This window comes from Aspergillus eucalypticola, assembly GCF_003184535.1.
Source record: "Aspergillus eucalypticola CBS 122712 chromosome Unknown BO83scaffold_15, whole genome shotgun sequence".
NCBI classification, from domain to species: domain Eukaryota; kingdom Fungi; phylum Ascomycota; class Eurotiomycetes; order Eurotiales; family Aspergillaceae; genus Aspergillus; species Aspergillus eucalypticola.
The window spans coordinates 295,508-313,309 of NW_020290289.1; the positions used below are offsets into that span (position 1 = coordinate 295,508).

The window sequence follows — 17,802 nt, forward strand, 5'->3', positions numbered from 1 at the left end:
ACAACCAACACGAGTCAACACCGGATCTTATCGGGGAGAAAACCATGTGGGTGGCATTCTCTGATCATGTAGATCCCACGTGGAGACATTTTGGTCGATGTTGGTGTTTCATCGTCTACCCATTCGGTAAATTCTAATCATTTTACTGTTGATCTTTGTATCCAAGCCTTGTTTAACCGACATTTTAATGTTCGTGATCAACTTTACATATCCACTCTATGTCTAATTCTCAAGTATCCAGTATACTCAAAATCCCGTGACCTCAAAACACCAATCCTCACTGTCTGGTGCCTGTCCCTTTTGTATCGCGCGCATGCTGCGAGCAAGCTCAAACAGCTTCCCATCTCCAGTCGCCTGGAAAACATACTTTTCGCCCGTTGACAACCGATCGATGGAAGCAATGGGCACCGCGGCGGCGGCAGTTCCAACGGCAATGACTTCATCTAGCTCCCCTAGTGAAGAGAACGGGAGCTGATGTGAGATCTGTCAGCCCACCCGATCGCCAGGAATAAACCAAACTGGAGACAAACACGATAACACCTACCGGAGATTTATCCACCTTCCAGCCCTTGCTCTTGGCAAGGACCTGGAGACTCGAGCCAGTGACGCTCTCGATCGCATTTTCCGACTCCGGGACGACCAGCACATCCTGGCCATCCACGACCTTATGGCCCAAGAATCCACTCGTGGCAAATTCCTCCACGAGGGAATGAGTCTCACTGTCGAGATGTAGCGTGATATGGTAACCCATCTTCTGCGCCTTCCCCGCGTGGCGCCATACCGGGGCGTAATTCCCTCCGACCTTAAACCGACCCATTCCTCGTGGCGCCGCCCGATCAAATTCCTCGCATACCAAGCCCTTGATCCCCTGCATTCCGTGGTATGCCCGCGCCGGGTGGCAGTACACTGCAAAGATGGTCTCCTCACACGGACCTAAGGGTAAGCCATCCGACGCCCCGAAAAGGACTGGTCGGATGTACAAGAATCCCTCGGCGTCAAGTGGGGGTACATACTCCGCGTTGGCAGCCACAGCGAGGCGGATGCACTCGAGGAAGAGATGCTCTGGGACCGGAGGCAGACAGACGGCGTCGGCAGAGCGGGCCATGCGCGCGGCGTGGAAGGTGGGTCGAAAGACGGCAATGGTTTCTTCTGCTTCCTGGGAGCCATGACGGTGGCGGCGGCGGCGCATTGCCTTCAACCCCTCGTAACATTGTTGGCCGTAGTTGAGGCCCGGGCAAAGACCGGAGATGGAGATCTGGTTTCCTGTCACGAGAGACGGGGAGGTCCAGGATTGGGTGGATTGATGGAAGCGGAGCTCGACGTGGCCGTTGACGGGAAGATGTTTGGTCATGTCCAGCTTTGCCCAGTCTAATTTTGTTATTAGTCTAGGGAATTAACTGCGTGCGGGATGGCTGTGGTTGGAGGAGAATGTGGGGGATTCTTTTAGTGCTCACCAAGGCCCGCTTTGGGCGCGGGAGGAAATGATGAAAGTGATCCCATGGTGTTTGGTTGGGTGAATTGTTTGAAGAGGGGGTGAGATTGATGAAGTTAATCTGGAAGGATGATGACGATATTTGATCCTGCGTCCATCTTCCTGTTTCTTTATATATCGAAGATCCTTTGGAAACGTTCTCGTTGGGTCCTTGTCATCAAGTCTGGGGGATTTACTGGGTCGATGTCCATTACTGTGCGTAGTAAGCAAGAAACTAGTAAATTCACCGGGGGGGCTGTGGGAACGGCCTTGGAATCCTTCGTCGGGGGACCTTTCTGGTTGGCTGTTTAGGTGAATATGATGTATCTAGGTAAGCTACTATTAGCTTTGGTTGCAGACGTGTTACCTCGTGTTCTGGAGTTAGTGGATAAACCTCCGCGATCCTTCTAAGCAAACAATTTAATCACAACACTGCCCACATGGGCTTTGGGTAGTAACCACACAATTGACTGACTAAGAGCTAGCAGTTCTAGTAACTGGTTTGGAAATTACAATCTCATCGAGCTAAAATTCTTAGCGTTGTGTTTCAAGTTGCAGTGATCCAGAACAGTCAGCACATGATTCTAGGGCATTACTGTAGACAGTTAGTGTCACCGCCGCCCACTCTATCTTATGCTTATTTCTTACTATTCAACCATCGCCACGTTTTTGACATGGTTTATTCCCCGGTAGATATTGCTTACTACGCACTTATTCACTGCATAGTAAGTTGAACCCTTCTAGAACGTCACGAGATGGAACCAGTTCGTAGGCATCCACCCACAGCCTCTGTGACAAGCAAGCAAATTGCTGTTCAAACATAGCTAGATCATGTAGGAAAAGACCTATCTCTCTCCACTTCATGCACATAGAATTTTCTACAGGGGTAGCTCAACACCATGGGCGCTCAAGCATCCAAATGTCCGGTCGGCGTCGAGACGGGGTTTGGCCCCGCTGCCGACTGCTATGATGGTTTCGACTTCACTTTGCTATTCGAGGAGTCTATCCTAACTCTTGTGCCTGCGGGCATCACATTATTCCTGCTACCTTTGTTTCTGTTGCGATTGAAGAATGAAGAGAGAAAGGTGGTGGAATCGTGGCATCATGTGGCTAAACTGGTATGAGATCTGCCCCCTTGACGATAACGCAAGGCAATAGGACTAACCTTATACACAAATGGATTCAGGCCGGCTGGTTTGCCATATCGACAGTTACGCTTGTGCTGGTAGCCCTAACCGCCAGCAAGGGCCCAACTACACGGACATCAATCGCGGCTAATGTTGTTGTCTTGCTCCTGGAAATCGGACTCACCTTTCTCTCGCACTGGCAACATGTTCGCAGCGTGCGTCCATCAGGACTGCTGGTACAGTACCTGGCTCTGACGTTGATATTCGACGCCGCGCGCTGTCGTACTCTCTGGGGGGTACAGTCGGGCGAAAAGGTGGCCATTGTGCTGAGCATCGCCGTCGGTGTCAAAGCCGTCCTGTTCGGCCTGGAGGCGGCCGAAAAGCGCGGCATCTTGCTGAACAAGTTCAAGTTTCTGCCTTTTGAAGCCACCGCCGGCGAGTTGAATCTGTGGTTCTCGTGGTGGTTGAATCCAATCTTCTTCCGGGGATTCAAGAAGCAGTTGTCGATGGACACTTTGTTTGATGTCGATCCTAGCTTGAAGGCAAATGACAAAGAAGATGGGGATACTTTGGCCGAAATGTGGAAGTATTGTGAGTTTTGCCTTTGTTCATTCATCCACACACTGGAAAAAATCTGACCACTCTAGGGAAATCCAAACTCCGCAATCCACCCCTACTGCTGATTTGTCTCGTGCATGCACGAGTGCCACTGTTGAAGTCCATCCTCCCACGTCTCGCCCAGATTGCCTTCACCGTAGCGCAACCGTTTATCCTACAACGCACGCTAAGTTACATTGAAAACGACGGGTACGAGAACCGGTCATCGGTCGGCACAGGGCTTATCGTGGTCTACGTGATCGTCTACATTGGCATCGCGGTGACGACTGCCCTAGCGCAACACTGGACCTTCCGGATGATCACACGAATGCGCGCGGGGCTAGTTGACTTGATCTACCGACACACGCTGGAGATGATTCCCACGGCACTCGATGGCGCTGATGCAGTGACGCTAATGAGTACCGACGTGGAGCGCATCACCAGCGGCCTTCGCACGTTTCCGGAGCTCTGGGCCAACCTCATCCAGATGGGCATTGCCATCTGGCTTCTGGCCGGCATGCTCGATCTCGCCGTCCTCGGTGCCTCCGCCGTTGCCGTTGTCTCCACTGGCTTGGCCATCTGGGTCGCCACTGGTGCAGGTATTGCCCAGAAGGCCTGGCTGGACCAGATCCAGTCGCGCGTCGCCGCGACAGCCAGTATGCTTGGTGTGATGAAGGCAGTCAAGATGACGGGGCTGACGCAGCCGCTGGGCGACAAGATCCGGCATCTGCGCGAGGAGGAAGTCAAAGCGTCGTCTACGTTCCGCTTGATCTTGGTGAAGCTCGTCACTCTGTCCAATGTCTCCGAGGCCATGAACCCGGTCGCCGCGTTTGGCTTGTATATCCTCTTACAGCGGTTCCAAGGCTATGCGGTTATGAGTACATCGCTGGTGTTGACTTCCTTGGTGCTCCTGCAGTTGTTGCTCGTGCCCCTGGCGATGCTGATTGACAGTCTTGCCGGATTTGTGGGCGCGTTGGGATGCTTCCGCCGCATTCAGGATTATCTAGGACAGGAGACCAAGGTCGACGGGGAGAAAGCTCGTGCTGCTACCGGCGGATCGAGTAGTAGTAGCGAGGTGGAGAGCCTTGCCCGTCGAGACAGACGGCGGACGATTCCTAGCTTGGTCTTGCCGACTATCGAGGTCGCTGAGTTTCGGTTTAGTTGGCTTTTGGCCGATTATTCTGGGGAACAGGGGCGAGCGTCCAGGTTCTTGGGAGAGGAAAGAGGAGGAATTGGCGGAGGTAATGGGCCGGGCAACGCAGGCCGTGTCGTTTCAGGCGTTGGTTCGATGAGATCCGCGCGCAGTCGCCGACGCACGCGACGCATCATCCCCGAGCCAGTGATTGAGTTTAAGAAGGTATCAGCCGGGTGGAAGGACGGCATGGTCGTGCTCCGGGACATGACGTTCAAGGTGCCCCGGGGCCAACTAACGATGGTCGTTGGGTCCGTGGGCTCTGGTAAATCGACGCTGTTGTATACACTCTTGCGTGAGACCAAGGTTTCTGCGGGCTCGATCATCGGGTCTCTGGACGAAGCGGCGTTTTGTTCGCAGTCGCCCTGGGTAATCAATACCACGGTCCAGCAGAATATCACGGGCGATTTCGCGTTGGATCCGCGATGGTATGCCACTGTGGTGCAAGCGTGCGCGTTGAGTCTCGACTTGGCGCAGCTCCCACAGGGAGACCAGACGATCGTGGGGAGTTCGGGTATCGGGCTCAGTGGTGGTCAGCAGGTGCGCATCTCCCTCGCTCGCGCCATCTATTCCCGTAAGCGTACGATTGTGCTGGACGACATCCTGAGTGGTCTCGACGCAACCACGGAGAAGTACATCTTCTCCTCCCTCTTCGGCCGCCATGGGCTTCTCGCTCGCCACGGCGTGACTGTCATCCTGGCCAGTCACGCTGTTCACTTCCTCCCCGAAGCCGACTACATTCTCGCTTTGGGCCCCAAAGGCACCATCGTCGAGCAAGGAACCTTCACCGACCTGGCCCGGCGGTCCCATGGCGGGTATATCCGGGGACTGGAAGTCCGCGAGCGTCAAGCAGCCCACCACAAGCCCCAAGAAAGCAGCGCCACACTCGAAACGATCCCCGACAACGAATCCCAAGCTGTGCTCCCAAGTATGGATATGAACGAAATCCCCGCCCGCGATTGGTCAGTGTATGCCTACTACGTGGAGTGCTTCGGCTGGCCGCGACTGGCTTTCTTCATTTTCATCAGTGCGGTATTCGGATTCGTGATCGTCTTCTCGCAAGTATGGGCTGAATGGTGGGGAAATCACAATACCAAGTACCCCAACGACAAGGCGGGATACTACTGGGGCATCTACTTCCTACTGGGCTTGATGGCCACCCTCTCCCTAGTCACCGGGTGTACCTTCTTCGTCATGGCACTAGCGCCACGCGTGGCCCGTACTATCCACACACGACTGCTTCAGACCGTCCTCCAAGCCCCGATGTCCCTCTTCTACACGACAGACAAGGGATCCCTGACCAATCGCTTCAGTCAGGACCTTGAACTTATCGATCTTGAGCTCCCCGTCTCGGTAGTGCAAACCACGATGATCCTGTGCATCATCGTCGCCCAGACTATACTTATGGCCGTCACTTCCAAGTACCTTGGCGCCGCACTGCCCTTCATACTGGCCACCGTGGCCGGCCTGCAGGTTTTCTACCTCCGCACCTCGCGCACCCTCCGTCTCCTCGATGTGGAGGCCAAGGCGCCGCTGTTCTCCCACTTCCTAGAAACCCTGTCCGGGCTCGTCACCATTCGAGCCTACGGCTGGCAAGAGGCGTATACGCGACGGAATCTGCATAAGATCAATGAGTCTCAGAAACCATTCTATGCTTTACTGTCGGTGCAGCAGTGGCTCGGACTGATGCTAGACCTGGTGGCGGCGGGAATAGCGGTGGTGCTTGCTACAATCGCGGTCAAGACCAAGGGGTCAACGGATTCCGGGCTGATTGGCCTGGCGTTGATCAACATTGTGGGGTTCGGTAGCGCCATCAAAAAGCTCATTGTGTTCTGGGCGCAGTTGGAGACGAGTGTCGGGGCGGTAAGTCGCGTGAGGTCCTTTGTTGGCCAGGTAGGTAGTGAGCATAAGGATGGTGAAGCGGGAGAGGGGAGTGTTGGGCCAAATTGGCCCGAAAGGGGAGGGCTAGTGTTTGATGCAGTCGTTGCTTCTTATGCTTCTTCTGGTGATGGCGAGGATGGGGATGAAGAGGAAGAGGTGGAGCCGGTATTGAAGGGAATTTCGTTGAGGATTGAACCGGGCCAGCGAATTGGAGTTTGTGGACGGAGTGGCAGTGGGAAGAGCAGTCTCGTTGCTACGCTGTTTCGAATGTTGGAGATGGACTCTGGGAGGATTATCGTCGATGGTGTGGATTTAGCGTCGGTCAGTCGCGATCTCGTGCGCGAGAGGATTATTGCTATCCCTCAAGATGCATGTCTCCTGCCTGGATCGGTGAGGTTCAATCTGGATCCTAGGGAAGAAAGGACGGATGAGGAGATCATGGATATTCTACGTGAAGTCGGACTCTGGGAGGTGCTTTTGGAGCTTGTTGAGGCGGAGGAGAAGAAGGATGAGGTTCAGGAGAAGATTGCCGCTCCCCGTGGTACTCCCCCTCCACTTCCTATAAAAAACAGCGATGTTCTTAACGCCCCCATGCCCACTACCGCCATCTCCCACGGTCAACGCCAGCTCATATGTCTCGGCCGTGCTGCCCTCCGTCGCTCGACTATCCTAGTCCTCGACGAGCCTACGGCCGCCGTGGACGTCGAGACCGATGCCATGATGCAGCGGATCATCCGGTCACGCTTCGCCAGCCATACTATCATCACCGTGGCTCATCGACTGGACACAATCATGGATTTTGATCGTATCGCCGTGATTGATGCAGGCCGTTTGGCCGAGTGGGGTACGCCCAAGCAGTTGGTGACCGGAGACACACTGTTCCGGAGGTTGTATCGGGATATGCATGGTGAGGTGGACGAGGACGAGGCTTGTCCCGCCTACGAAGATCACTATGATCATAACGAGGTGGATGAGGGTGGCGACTACAGCTCTGCCATGGAGACAACATCTTCGGCGGAAAGTCAGACGAGGACGGTGGTTGTGGATGAGCAGTTGAATACTTGGATTTGATTGTTGTATTGGTGGTTTCACTCGATTATAGCGTGGTTAAGGGTATTGTAATTTAATCTAGAGTAGTGCATATTTCACAGCGCATGCAGTTTCATTAATGGCTACATACAAATCCAGCCTCTTATAATATAGTGTAGACTTCATTTCTGTGCCGAGACAACGCATAAAGAACACATAAGTGTTCCTCTACAGTATGCTCTAGTTGAAAGAGATACACTGTCGCCTCTTTATTGTGATGCAAATCTCAGTTTGGAAGGAATCTGTCCCTCGCTGATTTGTTGAATCAAACTTCCCTTCAGTTTACCAGATGCCCATGGCTGAGAACACAGAGATCGAGTAGGTAACCTACCCTCGCCAAATTGTGAAAGACCTTTCGATTGCGACGTATCGAAGTCCGTCGCCCCAAAACAGCCATATCGGAAGCCTCTACCAGCAGCACAGCCTCCTCTTGACATGGGGGCCGAATATTGCGTCATAAACGAAGAATAAGGGAAGAGTCAGGAAGTAATCATCACCGTTGCAATTATCACATGAATGATTATCGTAAGCTCGTAATAAATCCACCTCAATTCATATACTAGTAATCAAATGGGTGAAGATCACTGCTTATCCCACCTCCTGTCGAATCTTCAGGTTCAAGAACCGGTCCACGTGGATGCCACGCGAGATGGGTTCAACCTTAGAATATCAGATTACTATTGCTTACTAGAAGTTTGAGAATGTCATTCTGGTCGATGACTTGTCGCTAGGGTCTGACTCGATTAGCACCGTATGTTGTTTCATGTTGTTGCTAGTGGATTCTGGAATATTCTTTGTTGGTTTGCAGTGTAGCTTTGGGAGCTGAGGATTACCTCTCTAATTGTAGATGTTGTACTGTACTGTGTGACAGTAGATAGCTTAAGTCGGATGTACCTACACATCGAACAGTGTTTTTCAAAGTGGAACTGCGAGATTTGGTGGAGTTGAAGCAAGTGGGGGGTATATTAGATATATATTTTGAAATCAGACTATGACCACAATTTTGGCTACACAAAGTATTCATACTTGCTACCGTGTTCGGTCTATGAATAAAGATATGTAGAAACAAAGAAAGATCTATTCAAGGGATAGTATATAATGAAGGTATAGAAAGCCAAAATGAAGGATATATCAAAGAACTCCGCGAATCTCCAAACGCACAAAAACCACTCCTTGCGGCTTGGGCCAAGCCAAAACCACTTGCCTCTCTTTGCACTAGATTTACAAACCCTATTCCCAACCGTAATATGCAACAAGAAGAACAAGACAGGAAGATGAATGAAAGGGAAAATGATTAAGCAGAAATCTCGCGCCTGGAAAACCTCAGCCACGGCCCGTGCTTCTGACCGGTGATGTGTTCGTGCAACTGGTACTCGTTCTCACGGTGTCGGCCGTGCTCCGCCCCAGGTACTCCACGACCGACCTTGCTCATGGGTCCTTCAGCGAATTTGAAATCCCCAAGGTACAACACAGTGGCCACCGTGGTCATAAGCTCGTGATAGGCCAAGCTGCGACCGAGACAGCCGCGCATACCCAGCGAGAAGGGGTTGAAGACGAGTCTCGCCCGCTTGACGCTGCCAGTTCCATCATCCTCGAGCCACCGCTCCGGTCGGTAGATGAAGGGATCCACATAGTACCGCTCATCGTGATGAATGGCATACAGTGGCACCGCGACCGTCACACCTCCGGGAATGTAAACGTCGCCGACAGTCAACCCACCCGGCAGAACTTCTCTCGTCAGCGCCGCACCATTAGGGGGACTCATGCGCAGGGCTTCATCAATACAGGCCCGCAGGTAGCTACACGATGAGAGCTCCGGGCCCGAGAGCACTTCTTCGGGACCCAGTGTCTTGCCCGCGAAAACCTCACGCACCTCCTTCGCAGCTTTCTCATACGCATAGCGGTTATCCGCCAGGTAGAACAACGTCGCCGCGATCGCCGTCGAGGTAGTGTCGGACCCGGCAACCACTAGCGTCGTGCTTTCACTGACCATCTCCGAGGCTGTGAATCCCTCACCCGTGTCCGGGTCCCGGGCCTTTGCCAGCGAGCTGTAGATGTCATCCCGGGGCTTGCAAGGGTCCAAGGCGTCTGGAGCCCACTTGCCCAGGGCGCGATTCGCGCGTTCGCGAACAGCGCGCACGACGAACCGGAGGAAGCGGTTGCGGGCGATGAGGGCGTCGCGGAAGAAGATGGCGTCAACGGCACGCCAGGCTGCAATAATAGGCATATACGCGAGCACGGACATGCGCACATTCGACTTGTCAATGACCTCAGGCATGTAGCGGAACTTTTCGCGACCAAGCAGGTTGTAGCTTGCACTGAAGACCAGGTCTGACATCAGATCAAAGGTGAGGTAGCCGCACCACTCGGCCATGTTCATCGGCTCGCCCAGCTCGCCAGAGCGCGCCGGGATCACGGCCTCGCAGAACTTGCGTACGTGCACTGCGATGCGCGGGTCCATGCCGCGCTGGGCCTTCTCGGATAGCGCAGTCGAGACGATCCGTCGTCGCCGGAGGTGATCATGTCCGCCGCGAAGGCTGAATGTGCTGCCCACGCTGCCGGCTTGGAGAACTTGGTAGTGAGGGCTCTTCACTACCGATGCATACGCTTTGGTCGAGTAAATGGCGTGGAGCGCATCTGCGTTGCGGATGAAAACCGAATTGGGCATGTAGCGCACGAAGTCGCCGTGTTTCTCGTGCAGTCGCCACATGTCGAGGTGGGCGTCGCCTAGCCAGGAGTGGTAGGCGCCGTAGCCATCTGTAAGACGAGCCCAAATTGGACCAGGAAATTTTGCAAGAGGGTGAAGGAAGAGGAGGTAGATTATTCTTCCAAGGACCTGCTGGGACGTTAGTCATGGACATTGAGAGAGGATGGTAAACTCCGCCAAGAGGGAAATTGTGCTCGTACCAAGAGTGTTGCGCCGCCCGCGGCTGCAAGTAGGATATTTTGAATAGACATGGTGTTCTTTCTGTCTGATGCAGAAGACTTTGAAATGTAACGAGTGCTAGAAGTTTTTGGAACTGGCGATTTTCAGTTTCAGAACTGGGCCTTTTCAAATGCCATGCATTTCCCACGTGGGAGTAAAGTGCCCCTGCATATGGATCGGCCAGGGGACTTCCTTATAAGGGGCCGGTAAGTACAGTATCAGGTTGCTGACAATTGATTACTTTGGCGTTTGACATGTCGTTGGATAATCTGGTGTCAAAGGTGGTGTAGTAATAAAATAGTAAGCATATCTGAGACATGAGATGATGGGATGGTGGCGCATCACGATGTCTGTTTCAGCCAGGATCTGAGCTACGAGTCAAGATCAGTGGAGCACGGTGGTTTGACCGTTTGTCCATGTGGCTTCTGAAACTTGACCCTATAGGCGATCTTTGCGTTCCTGGTTGATCGTATTGCCCCCACTATGCGCAGCCAACACTCAGCCTGTTCGTGTACTTAGTCGATGTTGGCTTCAATGCCTTATGTCTGTCGCATGATGACTTATCCCTACAGTAAACCGATTACGATGACTCAGTATTAGCTACTCATGCTCACCTGAGGCTCGTTGAGCTTTTGTAGTTCTATTTCAAGATATAGTCAAAAATAAACCGGTTAAATTAGTGAAGCATGCAGTTGCAATACGGAGCCCCGGGCTGCATACATACGGGCAACTCCTCTACAGTAGAATAATTGTGAGGATACACCACAGTGTTTCCTGTAATTGTTCTGGTCTTGTGGCACAGCCTGTTGTTGATTGATATCCCGGCTCGGCGGTATCAAACACTGGCCGTCATGCTATCCGACGGGTATAATCCAAAGCCAATTGCTTGGCTGCGTGGATCCATCACAGACCGAACGAAACCCGAGTGATGGAATTCTTGGGATCTGAATAGTTTCCAAAGCATTTAATAGAGTAAACGCCAAAAATAAAGACAAAAACATACAACAGAAGGGATTCGCTGGTGGTCACCCACCCAACTACTAACCTCCCGGCGTGTGGCTTAAGTACGGCTGAGCGGACGGGAAGCCCTGTTTTCCACACCCTATGGTCGTATGTGCTGTACAAATCCTCACATAAGTTTATCTAGAGTACAGCTTTAGTTGTTAGGCTGTAGGAACAACTGAGAGAGCTCAAAGACTGATCAGCGTAGTAGTTGGGACAATCAAGTCATAAACTGTGAGTCTGTCTTTGTCGGCATTCTTGCATCCTTCTTTTGTACATCAGGAAATTTGAGTTACGATCGACCGTTTCATATCAAGTTACGAGGTACTGATAATCTCGTCATGAGATCGGGTAAGCCCACAGTGTCATCCAGGACGGCTTCAATTACCGGCGCTCTGCCTGTCTCGTATTGATCGAGACACAAAGGAAATGATAGACCCTAGTAACAAGTGGCAACATGTACTTCTGTGAGCCTTTGACGTCCGGGAGGTCACGAACGCGAACCGAAATAGGCCGGCTGGTACCAAGCGGAATTGCACGATAGCAAAGGGGTGTCGAGGTCAGTAATACCAACACGAGGGTTCCAGAGACTCAAGCTATCCGTCTCTATGTTAAACCCGAGCCTAGTGTATCCTGTAGGGACTCAGCTGAAGTGCTAAGCGTCTCGGCAACACTGCAGGATGGCGGGCGGCCCATACTCCTATATATACAGATATTGGCTAGCGTGGTAGGCTACAACAGGGGGTGTCCTTGTGGAATCCTATACAGGAGGATGGCATTGACATAAACATGTCGGAGCGGCGCTGGCCTGTCCCGTGTAATCCTCATCACTTAACCAACAAACTGTTCTTTGTCACCTGTCGGGCATCAGCGCGTCCGCTACCTGTCCCTCTTTTCCTTACCAGTATTCCTATTCTCTCTTCACTCCATATCCCCAAGGCAGATTGTTTCTTCATCGTCAAACGTATCACGCAATGTCCGTATTCTTCCTCTTCTGCACTGCAGATTGCAGATGTACCGGCCAGTGTAAGATTATCTATTTTATCTCTTGCGGTAGTATGAAAATGCTTATTGTGCCTTATCATGATATTGAATAGCTTCAGGGACCAATTCGCCCGGTACCATAGCCCAGACTGTCCCAACTTCTTCTGCGTTGTCCGCACACCGGGACAAGCGATCTTCGAGAGTTATGGCACCGAACTTCCAATTAGTGACTTTTCCACTGGCTTTAAAGACGCGACAGACACCGAGCTCCGCCTCTGGGCCCGAAACAAAATCTCAGAGCTTAGGGAACACGGAAATGAAGGCATGTTACAATCCTACTGGATTGCTGTAATGGATGAACAGTCTGAACAGGACTCAACTATCGTTTTGCATTACAACGAAGAGCTCTCCCTCTGGGCCCAGTGCCTGGAAGATGCCGAGCTGCCATTCAATATCCCAGGTGATGCAGATGTATCAGAGGATGAGATCTGGTGGAGATGGCGCTTGCCTATATCAGGAGCTCATCACCTGTTCAACGGTGTGGAGGATGGTGACTTCGTGATGATTGAACTGTTTTCACGCCCGGAGTACGTGGGCCCGAACAGGGTGGTCAATATCGACATTCCTGTTGAGATTATTCGCGGGGAAATTCCGGATTCGATTACTCAGAAGATGAGCTGAGTCGGGAGAGCGAATGGATGTATCTATATTTTGGCAGAGTCGGTGTCACTAGAATGTATAAGAACCAACTTATGATTTAGTCTAGTTTATCAAAACTCTGGGGCCAATGAAATTTCATGCGTTGAGCTAAAGACCGTTACTCTAGAAATTATCGAAATAGGTGCCTCGACGGGAAAGGGTACGCCGTTTCTCAGCATCACAGCCAAAGATATATATAGTTTGTCCCGGCTTTTAACATCAAGGACAAGAATTTGCGTGTAGACGCAAAGTCTAACTCCTATGAGGACATTCCATTGCATGATCAATACTGGAGGCTTCAACTATGTCTTGGCTTATAAAGCCCATCAGTTTCTCCGATGTGATGTGAAACATATATGTGGTCAAAACGAGGGGACATGGCGGTCAATTGTTGACTCGTATTTTGTATTCCCAAATGCGCGTGTGCCGAGAATAGTATTCCAGCTTAGGAAGCAGAACCCCAAATGGCATCCTTCAACCTAGTCCGTCCCATTCTGCTAGTCCACGCCGTCTTCACGTTATTTCAGCAAGAACAGCAAACAGGACCTGATTATCAACTCTGCAGCCCTCCCATTGAAAGCGCGCGCTCCTATACCGTGACCGAAGACGCATATCAAGGTCCAACATACTTAGGTTCTTTGTGTTGCAACTCATGACCAGCTCCAAAGCTACGGCACATACTGTCGTGTCTTGTACTTGCCTTCCGACACCTCGTTTCTCAGGATGGTTTCCAGTACATCGGTACCTGGGTCTTAAAAAGACGCAAATTGGTGCCACCTGTGGGAATCGGGAGGCAGTTGGAACCTTTGAGGAGGTCTTCAAACGAAACAGAAGAAGAACCCTTCGATGGACGGATTCTGTTCCGCCTAGGGTGCGTTGTCCGCGTGTTCAATCCCGACGGTTTGCGAGTCAAAAATGATACTGACCACGACCAACCAGAGGTGCAGGAACTTCGAGAGCTCAGAAAATGGAGCGACGGACATGTTTGGGTATCGCCCGAAAAGCATGGCAACCTGGTTGGCATCCCTTCCCTGACGTCTCGCTACTTCAATTACTGACAATTTCCAAGACCGCCGTATTCAAAAATCAGATCGACTGGATCCCGTTAACCACAGGCAGCGTACGTCCCACACAGGGCCGAACGCTTGCTATCGCGCAAGTATGTGGCGGGTCGCAATGGTTTAATGCTGTCAATTCCCTGCGGATTCTCGGAAGGTGGATGCGCATGTTTACAATTCCCAGGCATATACGCATTTCCCGGGTGAAGGTCAACCAGGAGACCAGACCCTTCTACCTAGTGGTAACCGTGACCGGCTGGTTGATTGTATGGAGGAGTTTGTGAAATATACCATTCTCATGCGACCCCACCTGGAGCTTTTTAATGATCGGTTCAGCGAGCGGAAAGAGAAGCGGATCAAGGAGATGAAAGAACGCCCCAAACAAGTATAAAGTATGACCGAACATCTCCTCTTTTGTATATAATGAATGGGACTCTTGGTTAGTTGACTGGATATAGATTGTCTAGAACAGCCCCTTGACTGTCATTGCTGCCCTCGACCGGTAGAACGAATCAAAGTAGTATATTCAAGCAGTCCATGCAGATGCGTCGTACTCATCCATGAAATCCGTGTATTCCTTCCCTGCTGCCACCCATCCTTTAATACCCCCTTCTAGCACAAGACTTCTCATCCGGGTGTCTTGTTGCTGCTCAATGTAGTCGGCAAACCAACTCGCGGCTCGCATTCCACGGCCCTTCGATGAGCCTGAGTCTAGTGAGCACACTCCATCGCTCTTCAATGAGAGGAAGCAATATTATGTAACATACCACAGTACCAGATAACCTTCGTAGCCTGGCTTTGGCTGAGAAGAGAATAGAGTGTTGGGATTGCAGGGTACAGAGTCTGGGCTGGGAGGTTGATGGATCCTCGGATGGTACCTCCCTGAAAACGCATGTCAATTACATTCACCTTTTATCCTGATCTACTAACTTACCTCGAAATCCGTCCGACGTAGGTCTACTAATAGAAAATCACGTCCGGGCTGTCTACCTGAGCGAAACCATTCTAGTACCTCCTCGCGACGGATACCGATTGCCGTGCTCCAAGGTGCGGGATAGGCTGCGTGCCAGGGAAGAGTATCTGTACACATCATGGGTCTTCTGCGACTGTAAAATCTTACGAATTGATTGTTCAATAGGAAGAGTTCCAGCCGATTGTTCATACTTTAGCTGTGGGCATCTTCTGGTTCGGTGGAGCCAAGATCGCCAAAACACAAGTGAATGCTCCGTTGACCAATCAGCATAGGTAAGTGACATTCCAGGGCAACATCCGGTCTGAATAACCTCGGTTTGCTGGACCCATTCTCCTACTATTTTGATCTTCCCAAAATATTGAAATAGGCATTACTCTGATAAACTATATTTGTCAGGGTGTCCTATGAGTGTACTGGATGATTCATTCCAACTCGATGGGCTACTGATGGTCTTGTCACGGTATGATGCTGCTACTAATGTCAGAGCGTTCAAGTTGAAATGTTTTGTGACTCGCGGTATATATGCGTGTAGACGCTGTCTTCACAATGTCAGGATCAGAATGACCGTCTTGGTGAAGCAATTGAATAATCTGCTCATGACTGAGTGATCGCGATCGCACCAGGCCAATACCCGCAGTCTCCCCTAATTCCGGTCAGATCGTTTAAATTGGTACATGAAATCGGTGTTTATAACTATCGCAAATTATCTTGCAACACCTTAACATTATCATTAAAACAGTCCATCGCGGTTCCTGAAATCCGGACCACAACCCCGCCTCTCCACGCCACAACCAACGCCAATCACGCAATTCCATACTATGATTGATAATGACAATTCCCTGTCTGCCACCTTATCGAACCTATCATTGTCTCCAAATGCCACGAGCCTAGCCAAATGCATAAAGGTGGCAGACTACTTAAATGCGGCCATTATCCGTAAGATTGTCGAACAAGACCCGGACGTGCATTTCGTTCCGAGTACCAAAGTTCTCGCAGTCGGCCACACAAAATGACTCTAGACCCGGAATCTCCAGCTAAGCTGCGAGTTGCTATAATTGGGGCCGGTCCAGCAGGCCTTGGAGCGGCTATTGAATTTGCCAAACTACCCTTTGTTGAATTACGTGTTTACGAGCAGGCCCGGGAGCTTCGGGAAGTCGGTGCAGGAATCAGCATTCAACAGAATACGTGGCGCATGCTCGATATATTTGGGGTGTATGACAATGTCGATCCAAAAGACTTGTTTCGTCCTGCAGATGGACATGCAGTTCAACATCGGTGGGTACTCTGCCTCTTATAAAAGGATATGACTGAGCAATTGACATGTAGAAACGGGAAGACTGGGCAGCTATTGTTGTCAAAGGGACAGGAAGGTATGGACACCCAAAACTTGAATTGCCTGGCTTCTGACCGTATCAGGCACACCTTCTCGCTATCTTCATGCTCGCACGCTTCGATCCGTACTTCAACAAGCTCTACTGAAAAGTGTTGACAAATCAAAGCTACGACTCTCAAGTCGACTGGTAGAAGTGTCTCAGCTTCCGTCAAAAGCATTCTTCCTACGCTTTGAAGACGGCCACACCGACGAGGTGGATCTTCTTGTTGGAGCTGACGGTGTCCGATCAGTCAGTGACCAAGCCCTGTCCTACGATCGGCCAGTAACTCACATTTTAGGTTGTCCGACAATTCGCCCACCCCGAACACCGTCTTAAGTACATCGGAACCACGGCGTATCGCGCACTCGCAGACGCCCGCGACATCCTAAGCATACCAGGGATACCGGACTCCGTGACCTTCTGGCATGGACCAGCCGATCGTCTGTACACCTGCAACTTGAATAATAATGTTTATGAGATTGCCGCGCGAGTTCCCCAGACCGCCGAGACTGCTCCTGTGAGCTGGGGACAGGATGCGAGTGTAGAGGAGTTCAGCTGGAGATACAAAGTATATTCCTTTTATGCAAATCCGTATACTCACTGCTGATCATATCGAGTAGGACTTCTCGCCTGCTCTCCAGAGCGTACTTGAGAAAATCAAGGTTGTCAAGAAATTTGCCCTTTTCTCTGGACCAAGGTTGTCGAGTGTTGTCTCTCATGGATCGATCGCGCTTGTCGGGGACGCATCGCATCGTACGTTCTCATCATTCTATGAGTCCCCCATATGCTAACCATACGCAGCTCTTTCCGGTGCTTTCGGTAAAAGGTGAACTTCCAACATAGCGAGAAACTTCACTAACTTGTGTAGGCGCCGGCGCCGGCTTCGCACTTGAGGACGTCTATGTACTTACGCGCGCCGTGAAGTGGGCCCATGAGCGCGGACTGCCAATACAAGACGGACTGGAACTGTTCGACAGAGTTCGAGCTCCACATTATGCTGCCATGGTAAGCACCCCCAGGAAAGTATATGAGTCTACATTTACTCACGATCTTGTAGTATGACATCTTGGATGGTTATGGGAAATCGGATGTGTCGGTGAAAAAGACGGACGATTTCAATGAAGCGGTATCGATCATTGTTGCGAATAAGTGGGATGATGATCATGGATGGTTGTACCGCTATAATGTATGTTACCATTGGAGATACTGGTTGAATATGCTGACTTTAGTCATAGGTTGAGGAGGCGTGGAGGGAAACCTACGAAGCCGAAGATGCTCGGCGCGCAGCGGTGGAGCAGTCGGGTCGTGGAGAAGATTTTAGTTCTCGGCTGTAGATACATCCATATTCGGATTTGGTTGTGAGATAAGACAAAGTTCTTAGAAGTAGACTGATAGAAATGATATAAATTCTTCTTGAAAGGAGATATGTC

At 51.1% G+C, this 17,802-nt stretch overlaps 7 protein-coding genes across 7 annotated transcripts; 4 read left to right on the top strand and 3 right to left on the bottom strand.

Moving 5' to 3' along the window:
* Positions 1-173: 173 nt before the first annotated feature.
* Positions 174-1,757, bottom strand: BO83DRAFT_339681 (subgroup IIIi aminotransferase). Its single transcript, XM_025528553.1, has 3 exons — positions 1,455-1,757; positions 545-1,368; positions 174-471 (listed from the first exon to the last, which is right to left on the bottom strand). Exons 1-3 carry the CDS (start codon positions 1,498-1,500, stop codon positions 247-249), a joined length of 1,095 nt encoding a protein of 364 aa, XP_025387238.1. The 5' UTR covers positions 1,501-1,757; the 3' UTR covers positions 174-246.
* A 613-nt stretch (positions 1,758-2,370) lies between these two features.
* BO83DRAFT_446785 (canalicular multispecific organic anion transporter 1) lies at positions 2,371-7,339 on the top strand (the record flags this gene model as incomplete). Its single annotated transcript, XM_025536616.1, has 3 exons — positions 2,371-2,589; positions 2,658-3,189; positions 3,246-7,339. 3 exons carry the CDS (start codon positions 2,371-2,373, stop codon positions 7,337-7,339), a joined length of 4,845 nt encoding a protein of 1,614 aa, XP_025387239.1.
* A 1,312-nt stretch (positions 7,340-8,651) lies between these two features.
* On the bottom strand, positions 8,652-10,315 carry BO83DRAFT_446789 (cytochrome P450; the record flags this gene model as incomplete). Its single annotated transcript, XM_025536617.1, has 2 exons — positions 8,652-10,193; positions 10,265-10,315. The coding sequence occupies 2 exons, from the start codon at positions 10,313-10,315 to the stop codon at positions 8,652-8,654; spliced, it is 1,593 nt and encodes a 530-aa protein (XP_025387240.1).
* A 2,053-nt stretch (positions 10,316-12,368) lies between these two features.
* On the top strand, positions 12,369-12,950 carry BO83DRAFT_389561 (uncharacterized protein; the record flags this gene model as incomplete). The annotated part of the gene is made up of 1 exon (XM_025532804.1): positions 12,369-12,950. The coding sequence occupies one exon, from the start codon at positions 12,369-12,371 to the stop codon at positions 12,948-12,950; it is 582 nt and encodes a 193-aa protein (XP_025387241.1).
* Positions 12,951-13,432: 482 nt separating this feature from the next.
* Positions 13,433-14,417, top strand: BO83DRAFT_389562 (uncharacterized protein; the record flags this gene model as incomplete). The annotated part of the gene is made up of 4 exons (XM_025532805.1): positions 13,433-13,586; positions 13,629-13,839; positions 13,908-14,127; positions 14,211-14,417. 4 exons carry the CDS (start codon positions 13,433-13,435, stop codon positions 14,415-14,417), a joined length of 792 nt encoding a protein of 263 aa, XP_025387242.1.
* Positions 14,418-14,552: 135 nt separating this feature from the next.
* On the bottom strand, positions 14,553-15,116 carry BO83DRAFT_427869 (putative arsenate reductase (Arc2); the record flags this gene model as incomplete). The annotated part of the gene is made up of 3 exons (XM_025535373.1): positions 14,553-14,731; positions 14,794-14,908; positions 14,961-15,116. 3 exons carry the CDS (start codon positions 15,114-15,116, stop codon positions 14,553-14,555), a joined length of 450 nt encoding a protein of 149 aa, XP_025387243.1.
* Positions 15,117-15,980: 864 nt separating this feature from the next.
* BO83DRAFT_446796 (FAD-dependent oxidoreductase) lies at positions 15,981-17,726 on the top strand. Its single transcript, XM_025536618.1, has 9 exons — positions 15,981-16,274; positions 16,326-16,369; positions 16,416-16,612; positions 16,671-16,940; positions 16,993-17,125; positions 17,174-17,191; positions 17,241-17,377; positions 17,430-17,558; positions 17,608-17,726. The coding sequence occupies exons 1-9, from the start codon at positions 16,009-16,011 to the stop codon at positions 17,704-17,706; spliced, it is 1,293 nt and encodes a 430-aa protein (XP_025387244.1). The 5' UTR covers positions 15,981-16,008; the 3' UTR covers positions 17,707-17,726.
* Positions 17,727-17,802: the final 76 nt, after the last annotated feature.

Excerpts from the sequence above, each read along its gene's own strand:
- BO83DRAFT_339681 (XM_025528553.1), bottom strand. The coding sequence starts at position 1,500 with ATGGGATCACTTTCATCATTTCCTCCCGCGCCCAAAGCGGGCCTTG. Across the intron at positions 1,369-1,454 it reads CGCGCCCAAAGCGGGCCTTG|ACTGGGCAAAGCTGGACATG; the intron begins GTGAGCACTAAA and ends TAACAAAATTAG. Across the intron at positions 472-544 it reads GGAAGGTGGATAAATCTCCG|CTCCCGTTCTCTTCACTAGG; the intron begins GTAGGTGTTATC and ends ATCTCACATCAG.
- BO83DRAFT_446796 (XM_025536618.1), top strand. The coding sequence starts at position 16,009 with ATGACTCTAGACCCGGAATCTCCAGCTAAGCTGCGAGTTGCTATAATT. Across the intron at positions 16,613-16,670 it reads TTCTTGTTGGAGCTGACGGT|GTTGTCCGACAATTCGCCCA; the intron begins GTCCGATCAGTC and ends CTCACATTTTAG. Across the intron at positions 16,941-16,992 it reads AGTTCAGCTGGAGATACAAA|GACTTCTCGCCTGCTCTCCA; the intron begins GTATATTCCTTT and ends CATATCGAGTAG.